Here is a 12,277-nt window from a genome sequence, read left to right as displayed (position 1 = left end):
TATGATGAAGTGTTCTCTCCGGTTGTAAAACATACCTACATCCGTGTATTGCTTGTCATGGTTGCTCTATTTGATCTGGAGCTTGAGCAGCTTGATGTGAAGACTGCATTCTTGCATGGCGAACTTGAGGAGACTATCTACATGTCTCAGCCAGAGGGATACTTCGTAGAAGGTAAAGAAGATCAAGTTTGCAGATTGAAGAAATCTTTGTACGGCCTGAAGCAATCTCCCAGACAGTGGTACAAGAGGTTTGATAATTTTATGCTTAGTCATGGGTACTCAAGAAGTACTTATGATAGTTGTGTGTACTACATGCATCTAGGAGATGATTCTTTTATTTATCTTCTATTATATGTCGATGACATGCTTATTGCTGCTAAGAACATGTCGCAGATTCTTATTTTGAAGAAACAACTCAGTGATGAGTTTGAGATGAAAGATCTTGGTGCAGCAAAGAAGATCTTAGGTATGGAGATCAGGAGGGACAGGAAAGCTGGAACATTATATCTCTCACAGAAGAGCTATATTGAAAAGGTACTTGAACGCTTTGGGATGAAGAAGGCCAAGCCCGTTACGACTCCTTTGGCTCCTCACTTTAGGCTCTCGGCTTCAGATTCACCTACAAGTGAGAACGAGAAGAAGGAGATGTCCCGAGTCCCATACTCTAATGCAGTGGGTAGCATTATGTATGCTATGATTTGTACTCGTCCAGACATTGCCCAGGCAGTCAGTGTAGTGAGCAGATACATGGCTCAACCAGGGAAGGCACACTGGGAAGCAGTGAAGTGGATCCTACGGTATCTCAGGGGTACCTCAGATTTGGGTTTAGTTTTTAATAGCAGTACTTTGGGAACCTCAGTTGTAGGTTTTGTGGATTCTGACTATGCAGGTGATCTCGATAAAAGGAGATCTTTGACTGGTTATCTTTTTACTCTTTCTGGCTCAGCTATTAGTTGGAGATCAACTCTACAGTCGACAGTTGCTTTGTCTACTACAGAGGCAGAATACATGGCAGCAGCAGAAGCGGTAAAAGAGGCCATTTGGTTGAGAAATCTCGTGAGGGAGCTTGGACTTCAGTTGTATTTTGCGACAATCAGAGCGCAATACATCTAAGCAAAAACTCAGCACATCATGAGAGGACAAAGCATATTGATGTCAGATATCATTTTATTCGTGAGGCAACTGCTGAAAGAAACATCACGATGAAGAAGATTGGTACTGCAGACAACCCAGCTGACATGTTGACCAAACCGATCCCGGCCTTCAAGTTCAAGCACTGCTTGAATTTGGGAGGCATTCGCACTTGTTAAGTGGCTCTTTTTGGGGCATTGTTTGCAAGATGGGTGAAGACTCACTAGTTATTGGTGTCGGCTCAGTTTTTTGGAAAACTTCACCAAGGTGGAGATTGTTAGTCAACAATTGAGGCCAACAAACTTTCGGTGGCCTCCGTTGTTGACATCAAGAGAAAGGAGGAGCTAGAGCCGCAACAACAGCCTCCGTTGTTGACATCAAGAGAGAGGGGGAGCTAGAGCCGCAATTACGGTGGCCTGTCGTTGTTTGTCAAATAAAGAGGCCGGTTTTGTTTTTCCTTTTGTTCGTCAACAAACATGAGGCGTGATTGGTGGTCTTATGAATCCTATAAATCCCTTAATCCTCTCTGATATCAAAACCATCATCGAACAGAGCTTGAGAGACAGAGTGAAAGCCACACAAGAAATCTGTGAGCTCTCAATATTTTGTATGAGTGTTGTATGTTGAGAAAGAAATATAGTGATACACCCCTTCCTTTTGTTCGTCAACAAACATGAGGCGTGATTGGTGGTCTTATGAATCCTATAAATCCCTTAATCCGCTCTGATACCAGTTTGTTGGGGAAATTACCCACGAAACCAGAGAATAGAACAATCACAAACACAATATTTACGTGGTTCGGTCAAATTGATCTACGTCCACGGCAAGAGGGTGATTCACCTAAATTCATTATTAGTAGAGATGTTACTTTTAATGAAAGATATATGCTTGATCATGGGAAGGTTTCTGTTGAGTCTACAGGAAATGTAGAGAAGACCATGGATAAGGTGGAGCTTCAGGTGGAGCTCGAGGGAAAGACGTCTCAAAAATCGTCTATAAAATTTGCTCCTACAGCTGTAGAAGAGCAACATGATTCAGGCTCAGATGCTGATGATGCTGAGACTGAAGAACCTTATTCCATAGCCACTGGCAGAGAGAGGAGACAGATCAAACCTCCTCAAAGATATGCACATGCTGAATTAGTGACGTATGCTCTCACGACAGCTGAAGAGATGAGTATTCAAGAGCCATCAAACTTTACTGAAGCTATCTCATGCGGAGAATCTGGACGTTGGGCCACAGCTATGACAGAAGAACTCGAGTCACTCTACAAGAATCAGACTTGGGATTTGGTGCAATTACCTAAGGGTAAAAGGGCAATTGGATGCAAGTGGATTTTCAAGAAGAAAGAAGGGATCCCAGGGGTTGAAGATGCTAGATTCAAAGCACGGTTGGTGGCTAAGGGTTATAGACAAAAGGAGGGAATTGACTATGATGAAGTGTTCTCTCCGGTTGTAAAGCATACCTCCATCCGTGTATTGCTTGCCATGGTTGCTCTATTTGATCTGGAGCTTGAGCAGCTTGATGTGAAGACTGCATTTTTACATGGCGAACTTGAGGAGACTATCTACATGTCTCAGCCAGAGGGATACTTCGTAGAAGGTAAAGAAGATCAAGTTTGCAGATTGAAGAAATCTTTGTACGGCCTGAAGCAATCTCCCAGACAGTGGTACAAGAGGTTTGATAATTTTATGCTTAGTCATGGGTACTCAAGAAGTACTTATGATAGTTGTGTGTACTACATGCATCTAGGAGATGATTCTTTTATTTATCTTCTATTATATGTCGATGACATGCTTATTGCTGCTAAGAACATGTCGCAGATTCTTATTTTGAAGAAACAACTCAGTGATGAGTTTGAGATGAAAGATCTTGGTGCAGCAAAGAAGATCTTAGGTATGGAGATCAGGAGGGACAGGAAAGCTGGAACATTATATCTCTCACAGAAGAGCTATATTGAAAAGGTACTTGAACGCTTTGGGATGAAGAAGGCCAAGCCCGTTACGACTCCTTTGGCTCCTCACTTTAGGCTCTCGGCTTCAGATTCACCTACAAGTGAGAACGAGAAGAAGGAGATGTCCCGAGTTCCATACTCCAATGCAGTGGGTAGCATAATGTATGCTATGATTTGCACTCGTCCAGACATTGCCCAGGCAGTCAGTGTAGTGAGCAGATACATGGCTCAACCAGGGAAGGCACACTGGGAAGCAGTAAAGTGGATCCTTCGGTATCTCAGGGGTACCTCAGATTTGGGTTTAGTTTTTGATAGCAGTACTTTGGGAACCTCAGTTGTAGGTTTTGTGGATTCTGACTATGCAGGTGATCTCGATAAAAGGAGATCTTTGACTGGTTATCTTTTTACTCTTTCTGGCTCAGCTATTAGTTGGAGATCAACTCTACAGTCGACAGTTGCTTTGTCTACTACAGAGGCAGAATACATGGCAGCAGCAGAAGCGGTAAAAGAGGCGAGATTGTTAGTCAACAATTGAGGCCAACAAACTTTCGGTGGCCTCCGTTGTTGACATCAAGAGAAAGGAGGAGCTAGAGCCGCAACAACAGCCTCCGTTGTTGACATCAAGAGAGAGGGGGAGCTAGAGCCGCAATTACGGTGGCCTGTCGTTGTTTGTCAAATAAAGAGGCCGGTTTTGTTTTTCCTTTTGTTCGTCAACAAACATGAGGCGTGATTGGTGGTCTTATGAATCCTATAAATCCCTTAATCCTCTCTGATATCAAAACCATCATCGAACAGAGCTTGAGAGACAGAGTGAAAGCCACACAAGAAATCTGTGAGCTCTCAATATTTTGTATGAGTGTTGTATGTTGAGAAAGAAATATAGTGATACACCCTCTTGCCGTGGACGTAGATCAATTTGATCGAACCACGTAAATATTGTGTTTGTGATTGTTCTATTCTCTGGTTTCGTGGGTAATTTCCCCAACACTTTTAAATTTTTTTTACTTGTAAGGCAACCTGCAGTGTCCATTAGGTTTCTTTGATGCTTGCTATATGGGAATAAGATAAATAGATAATAAACATCACTATTAGATCTCAAGTACATACGAACCTAGTTGCATTTTCTGCTTGCCTTGGGTTTTTCATGAAAATATCTCAACAAGTTGTGCCTTTACATATTCCTAATGTTTTCCGGACTCAATTACACGTTGCCATTTTGATAAAATTCTGATATTGATCTGGAATCACTTTTTTCTTTTTTGCTCTCAACAGATTTGAGGCAGGAACTCCTGCAATTGCAGAAGCTATAGGGTTGGGCGCAGCAATTGATTATCTGTCGACCATTGGTATGCAGAAGATCCATGATTATGAGGTGTGTTGGCTTGTTTATCTTATCCTTTTTGTTTAAGTTGTAGCTTGTGGTTTTCTCAGCCAAGAAACAAGCGTTGGAGAATATTAATCCATAATTTTGATGAAGCATAGTAGCGCAGTAATCTTCAATTACTAAGCATTTCCTCTTTGCCTGTATGCAGTTATACTTTTTAAAGTGGTTCGCTGCTAAATAATTTGTTTCCTTGTATTTCACTATTGGATAGCTAAGTTGCATACTGCTGCCAGATTTTTTGCTTTCTGTTGCTTTAGTAGGGAAAATCTTGCATCATATTGTGTGTTACATGTTCTTGAATGAAAGAATTTGTTGCTGGTAGCTATTGTTTTGATTAAATAATTCTTTTTGCAAATATATGAGTTCCTTATTGTTGCTTTTATTTTCTCCTCTTTTTTCCAGAAAGCAATGGCAGCCTATCTCTACCATAGCCTCCTTGATATTCCGAATGTGCACATATATGGCCCCACTCCCTCACAAGCTGTTCATCGCACTGCACTGTGCTCATTTAATGTTGAGAATATACCTTCTAAAGCTATTGCAGCTTACCTTAATGAACAGGTAATATCAAATTTAAATGCACTGATTTCTTTTTTTTTTTTACATTTCTGTGCCACTCATTGACAGTATCAGCTAGGTTGATTCTTCAATTTTGTGTATCTCACTTATACATCCAATATGTTGGCCGATATGTTCTTTTATATGGCTTGTCACAAAACAATATACCGCTTTTGGCAACTTTTGGGCGATATATCATCATATTCCCAATATATCAGGTGACATTTTGGCATCAAACAAACTGGCTAAAATGTTGCAATGTTGATTTGAAATTTATTTGTTTTAAAAGAATGGTTTAGGTTTATGGTTCAATTGAGTATGCTTTGATTTCATTAAGTATGTTTATATTATATTTTAGGACATTATATCATATATGCACATCATCCAATATGGAACTATGATGTTTACTACATATCCCTAGTATATGCAATCCAATATGGATTTTAGCCTTCTGATATTTCCCTGATATCCAATATTTAAAGCCATGAGGATATGATGTAAGGGGTTCAGGCTTTGTGTAGGAACTTATCTGCTGCTCCTTAAGGATGTTTGCACTGGATGTCCTGATGAGATTGTGAAGTCTTTTGAATACATCTGCATGCTCTCAGCAACTAATTTATGTGTTCTTAATCTTAGAACTTGTGATCACAAACATGTGGTACATAAGTGTACAGTTAGCTTGTTTGATGAATGAACCATGAACATATGTTTGATAGATACATGACCTGAAGAGATTAAGATGATAAAAAAAACATTATGGTAGGTGACGTAGATCCAGTCATTAGCATGGGTATGTAATAAGGCTTTAATGTTGCTTAGGATTTATTTCTCTTGTTGCATGTGAAGGACAATGATATTTTTTTGTTATTTTGGATTAAATAATCGAATATGTATGTTCAGCTGTTTTCCTTATGCTTTATATATAACATATCTGATGCTTTTCTTATTGCGGTTGATCTTTCTTTAGCATCACGTGGCAGTTGGCTCTGGTCATCACTGTGCTCAGCCCCTACATCGTTACTTAGGTATTGATGTGAGTGTTCGAGCAAGCCTTCGCTTCTACAACACCAAAGAAGAGGTGGATTGCTTTATTCAAGCACTTAAAGATACAATCAGATTTTGTACTTCCTAAAAGTAAGTGGAACTAAATGTTATCTTTTCTCGGTACATGCTTTTAGGCTATGTCAGATTTTGATGCGTAAATTCTAGTTTACTTTTATTTCTTTAAGAGAAATGCCGTGATCAGTAAAATATGAAAATCTTGGTTATAGATTATGGCAAAGAAGCTTTTGTAATTACTCGGAAACATGAAAGTAGTTTTCATTCAATTTCTAATACTAACCTTCTGATTCTTTGATAGTTTCTTTTTTTTAATAATTAATTGGGATAGCTGATGCCTCAAAACCAGTATCCTGGATGCTACTGGTCATGGTCTATGACTTGCCTATTAGACTAAAAACAAATTTTGGCAGTATCAATTAATGATACGAAGATTGACAGGTCATAGTTGTAGACCATGTTTCCTCCATTAAACTTTGTTACTGGTTCCTTCATAAATCATCTTAACCATGCTTTAATGAAGATAGATTGAATGAATTGCTAAATCGTCTCGTCTTAGAAAATCTCGATGGCTGGTACTGAAAAACAGTACAACATACTAGAGTTATATGGGTATGACTGATCATAGGATATCTAACTTATCATTTGATTCCCACTAGCGTACTAAAAATGATCAGGTCACTGTAGTTTATTTTGAATTTAAGGTTATTCTACTGGTGATTTATAATTTTTTGGACCTTAACATCCTTTTGTGTTAGGGTTCTTTCTGGATATCCTTTTATGTTAGGTGGTCTTCAAGGGTTTGGTAACTTGCAATTATTTGGAACCTGTAACAACTAACACTTGGGTGATGCACGTGTGTATTGATCAATAGACATGTAAATTGTTGTCTTCTTGGAGATGCATGTGGATTTTCTAGTGTAGGTGTGAGCTCATATGGCTGTTGTGATGTAGAGTAATCCCCTGACTGTTGTATGCTATTTCATGGTTCCAAAACATCTGTATTTTAGAATTGTCATCAGGGTAGGCCTTATATTTTCTTAGGATTTTAGTTTATCTGGTTTTTTGTGGCCATATCTGTAAACAGCAATACCCTTTTAGAGTACTTACAAGTTTCTTTTATCTGGAAATTATAGTAGCATTACCCCTTAAATGAAAGTCGTTTTTACAATTATAGTTATAGTAGAAAACTTTATTCTTCTTGAAAGGAACTTCCTTCATCTCTTGTAAGGAAATGCCCCCCCCCCACCCCCACCCACCCAAGAAGAATTGTTTCTTCTTTGCTCACTTTTTGATGGTCTATGATCTGGTATAATATTCACAAATTCATGGTGTGAATCCCTTTAGAATTCTCTCATCTTTAATATTCTATCCTAAAGCCAATTGAAATTGTAGCTTCCAGCTCTTCCCTTCACACCATAATTTGATATTGTCTGCATTATAGCGTCTCTGGAGTGTCAGATATGTGGCTTGTGTTATTTGGATTATGTTATATAATAAGGCAAGAAATGCAAGGAGCAAGGCTATTGATGCAGAAGGGCAAATAATTTCAGGATCAAGGCTATGAGGGTGGTTGGGAGGGTTTATTTTAAGGATCTTATATGTCATGCTAGCTTTTGATGGCTTTTGGCTTTTATGATAAAAACTTATAAAAGGTGTATGGATAGAATGGTCATTTACTCAGTCAAACTAAGCTTATTTTGAGCTTTATAATCTATTTTATCAAAAGTTGGAAGTCCCGACTTTTTTTAATGGGACTTATAAACCAGCTTATTGTTGACCTACAGAAGAGATGGGTATAAAAAAGCTAGTTTGACTTAGAAAATAAGCTCCCCCAAACACCTTCTATGCATAGGAGCCACTTAACACAGAAATTCTCATTCATAAATTTCTTCCATCATCCGCATCTTAGAACGGGGGCATGTGGTCAGTGAGTTTCTTCTATGGACAAATTTTATAAGTGATCCAATTTTAGTATTTAATTTTTAAAATAGACCTGGTCTATATTTATTTATCATTTTTAACCTATTTCCGCTACATCAGCAAGAAACTGGTTGGTTTTGAAATCTTTTAATTATCCGGGATTGGCAATCATGGGTAATTAGCAAGTTAATTAAAAGGATTTAATTAGTTGTTTGAGGCATAAATGGAAAGGCTATAGAACATTTGTTACGAACAAAATCAAGGGTTGTTTCTACATGTAGAAGCGCAAGGATGGCAACCTTGTTCTTTACTTTAATTAAACTACTAATTACCTGGGATTCCCAAATCTCGGTTAATTAACAAAAAATGAGATTTCATAATTGACCGGTTTCATGCTGATGTGGCGGAAATAGGTCGAAAATGATAAATAAATATAAATTAGGTCTATTTTGATAATTAAATACTTAAATTGGATTGTTTAAAAATAGTCTCCTTCTGCATTCAATGGAAATGGTACCGTAAAACAAATTACTCCTATGGTTTGTTCAAGAAATTTAAATATCCTTGTCTGATTTCTTGATTTTCAAGGGGAGTGGGTCTGATATTGGTCTAAAGTAATACATAATGTATTTTATGCTCTCTAAAAATTTGCATCACCTCACACATGCCCAACACACTCACGCAGGCACAAAGCGCATGTGCACATGCACAGACGCGCACACATAGATATACATACACATACATATTATGTAGATTTATATATGTATGTGCATGCATGCATACATACATATACATAATTGATATATGTGTGCGCGCGAGGGCGTGAGTGAGCGAGCACGTGTAGGCGTGCGTGATACGAGTCTGTGTGCACGTGCATTCATGTGTACTTGAAAGGATAGGATCTTTATTTCCTTCAAAATTTTAACTTTTTGGGTAAACTATTATTTGATGTTTTTCCAAGTAAACTCCTGTTTTAAATTCGTCGCTAGGCGTTGTTGACATTTACCGCTTAGAAAAAGCATTTGCTGCTCCCGCTTCTTTAACTCCGTATCACTTATTATTGCCATTCTGATACCAAAAGATCACTGACTGCATTTATGTAAAATAATAATTCCTTGCCCTTTTAACTCAATTCTTTCATATTCAACTTTTTTTCTTCTTAATTTGTTGGTGGTTCGGGACTAAATAGCCTGTATGTTTTAGCGAGTACCATATCTGAAATGCTATGACATATTCTTTGTCAAAGTAATATTCTTAAGGAAAATTAGGGTGTCATTTCTAAACCCATCAAGATCAACATCTTGTCTTTCTATCGCTAACGGCAGATGTTTCCACTGAAAGTGATATTGTCTCTGTGTGTGCGCGAGCGTGTGTGTGCGCGCTTGTGTGTCCATTGTGTGTCATGTGCATGCATGTGTGCTGAGGGAGGGAAAAAGGATGGAAGCAAAGACCGGGGCAAACAGGGGGAAGCAGGAAAGGATAGAATCTTCAGTTCCATTCATATCACTTCTTACTTTTTTTGGGTGAACTTCTACATTATGTTTTTCCGAGTGATCTGTGTTCCATTTGTCACTAAGTGTGTTAACATGTACTGCTTAGTGAAAATATTAGCTTCTACTGCTTTAATTCTACGTCACTTGCTTTTACTATTTTGATATCAAAAGATCACTATATGTCAGTGCCCTTTAATTCAACTCATTTCTTTTATATTCAACTTTTCTGCTTCTTAGATTGTTGGTGGTTATCATGTGCGTGTGTGGTCACATCTATATGTGCATATATGTGGAATATCAATAAAATTTCTGTGCCATTAGTGATCTGGCTGAGCACAGGTCGTACACGGTTTTAGGTGGAAAAAAGGTGCCACTGGAAACATGCAGTGGGTATGAGTTCCAGCTTAATTTCTGTGACCATTTTCTTCTCATTGCTCATGTTCATTCTTGCGGCGTTTGGATCAAATTCTAATTTGTGTGCCTTTTGGGGACTAAGTACTTCAATGACATCAGCCTGTATGTTTTAGAGTATCATATCTTGAATTACTATGATTTATTCTTTGTTACAGTCATTAAGGTGTCATTACTAATCCCTAGATGTCAACATCTTGTCTTTTTTTCCCCTAACATCAGCTGTTTCCACATGATTACCTCAAATCTGAAAGCGATCGAACACTCGTGCAGTTAGCAGCTCCTAAATGCAGATACCTTTCATGAGGCTAGCCCTACATGTCTCTAATCTTACTACTGTCCTTGCCATGATTTATTGTAATCCTACCTTCAACTCCTATCTGGCGTCCACCTACTCCCACCATCTCTCGCTCTTTCTTTCTCCATCTGAATGCAGTCTTTTGATTTCAAATGTCTCCTCTTTCATTGCGATCCATTTCTTTTCATCCATTTATTTGTTTGCATCCCACATGGGAGAAGATCATACCCTCTGGAAAGCAGTCTTTAAGGCATGCCATTGGGTAGTTAGATGGTCACTGAAAGGGACAACATGTCCTTAGAATCACGGAGTAGTGTTGGAACTTTGCCTCTAGCACGCAAACCCCCCCCCCCCCCGCCCAGCGCAGGCGCCAACCGCTTCCCACGAGCCCAAAACAGCCCACTCACGGCAAAAAAAAAAAAGAAACCGGCTGGCCTTAATCAAGAACACTAACTAGACTAAATTCAACTTTATTAGGACTTTTTTTGTGGTCCAAATCCTTTATATATTTTGGTCTAGTCAAATCTCATCCCAAACCTCATTTACTTCCATGACTTCTTTTTTAGCATACGCCTTTCCGAATTCTGTATTTGATAACAAGTTTCTTCAGTAGTGTGTTTGTTTCAGTATCAAAGAGCAATTGTTGGACCAATGTGTGGTACCGTTTTGAACCTTCATGAAAAACTAGTGAGACTAAATTATGAGAAGTTTTTCTTTTTTTTGGTGGGTGTTGGCCAAATCCCTTTTATATCGTTGTCGAGTCCAATCTAATTCCTAACTTCATTTACTTCTGTCAGTTTATTTGCATTTCTTGCCTGTACAGTATCTTGTAACAAGTTTTAGTATCTTGTGTAATTTATCGCTGTACAGCAATCCTGTGACTGTAACTGTTATCAATGGCCAATTTAGTTTGGACTGAAACAGGAAGTCTTACTCATGGTATCCAATGGAATACATTTCTATTTTCATACGAGCCGTACACTTGGCCATCCAAAAACTAGGCCTGGGTCCCATTGATTTTACATTGACCGGCTACCGCAGGCTTCCTTTATTGGTTAGAGCCAATGAATGAAAGTGAAAGCTCCCTGTATGAATTCAGCCAGTGCTTGCGATGCTATAATAATATTCAGAATTCAACACAGGCAGGAGGACTTTTTGGACTTTTATTCTGTTTTAGCTTCCATATCTTCTGCTACCCATTTTCCCCATTGCCTTCTCAGCAAAGACAAGATCACATTCTCCTCGGAGCTTCAGTAAAAAAACTCTCAAATGTTATCGGACCCTACCCACGTGACTCTCTGGTTTTATGTTTTTCCTCCCTCGAGCAGCTGCGTATCCGTTGTCTCAAATTAAGTGTGCCCGCGAGTCCCGACAGCGACGGGGCCACGGACTTGCTGGAGTTTTGTTGGCCGATGAGCTATTTGATCAGGTACTCAAAAGTCTTTACCTATTTACATTTCTGACCCTTTGAAAATCGATAATTATCGGTTATTTTAGTTCGCCACGACTGTAATTGCAATGCGAGTGTCAGTTGCAGCATATTGTTATACTTTTGAACTGAGTGAAGGTGAGACTATGCTGGCGCAATTGCGGCTTCAAAAGTCTCAAAATCTTTTCTTAAGTTGAGGCAGTTGCTTACGTACCTTGTTTAGTGTGTAAGCTGTTCTTACTAGCTTCTTTATTTGATCTTTAGGGGGAGCCTGGGGTCCCAGGAGATCTTTTGTCGGCGTGAGACGGGGATTCTATTAGGAACGTGTTTGAACCCCTCACTTATTGTTCTGCCCACTTTTCTTTGTTGAAGTTCTAATTTTTTGTGACCACGTCTTTTTCCAACCACCTAACTCCCCCAGACTCTTATTAGCTTCATTGGACAGGTAAGAATAACTACTTGTACCGCAATTATGTTGGAAAAGTAGGATTGAGACTTGGTTAAGTCTCTCGAGATCGTAGTTATCTTTGTTATACGATCTGAAGGGGACGGATCAAAACCATCGTTTAGGGTCTATTTGTTTTTATGTGGTTGCCGGGGATTTTTTTTCAACTTGGAAAAATGGGCTCAGCACGTT

The 12,277-nt window shown here is 38.9% G+C and overlaps 1 protein-coding gene across 3 annotated transcripts in view; it reads left to right on the top strand.

The window, feature by feature from the left end:
• Nucleotides 1-11,691, top strand: part of LOC109819714 (cysteine desulfurase 1, chloroplastic-like) — a 33,910-nt gene extending 22,219 nt beyond the window's left edge. The window contains exons 8-11 of one of the 3 annotated variants that reach the window (XM_020385548.1): nucleotides 4,358-4,457; nucleotides 4,872-5,030; nucleotides 5,995-6,161; nucleotides 11,432-11,691. In XM_020385548.1, coding sequence (XP_020241137.1) covers nucleotides 4,358-4,457; nucleotides 4,872-5,030; nucleotides 5,995-6,159 — 424 coding nt within the window. In that variant the 3' untranslated portion in view covers nucleotides 6,160-6,161; nucleotides 11,432-11,691. Of the gene's footprint in view, nucleotides 1-4,357; nucleotides 4,458-4,871; nucleotides 5,031-5,994; nucleotides 6,387-9,334; nucleotides 9,747-11,431 lie in introns of those variants that run through there. The other 2 variants (XM_020385549.1, XM_020385547.1) reach the window with 2 other exon arrangements.

The sequence above is a fragment of the Asparagus officinalis genome, chromosome 8 (genome assembly GCF_001876935.1).
Source record: "Asparagus officinalis chromosome 8, Aspof.V1, whole genome shotgun sequence".
Classification (NCBI taxonomy): Eukaryota; Viridiplantae; Streptophyta; class Magnoliopsida; order Asparagales; family Asparagaceae; genus Asparagus; species Asparagus officinalis.
Note: the sequence above shows the minus strand (reverse complement) of the source record. Positions and strands in the feature narration are given on the sequence as shown.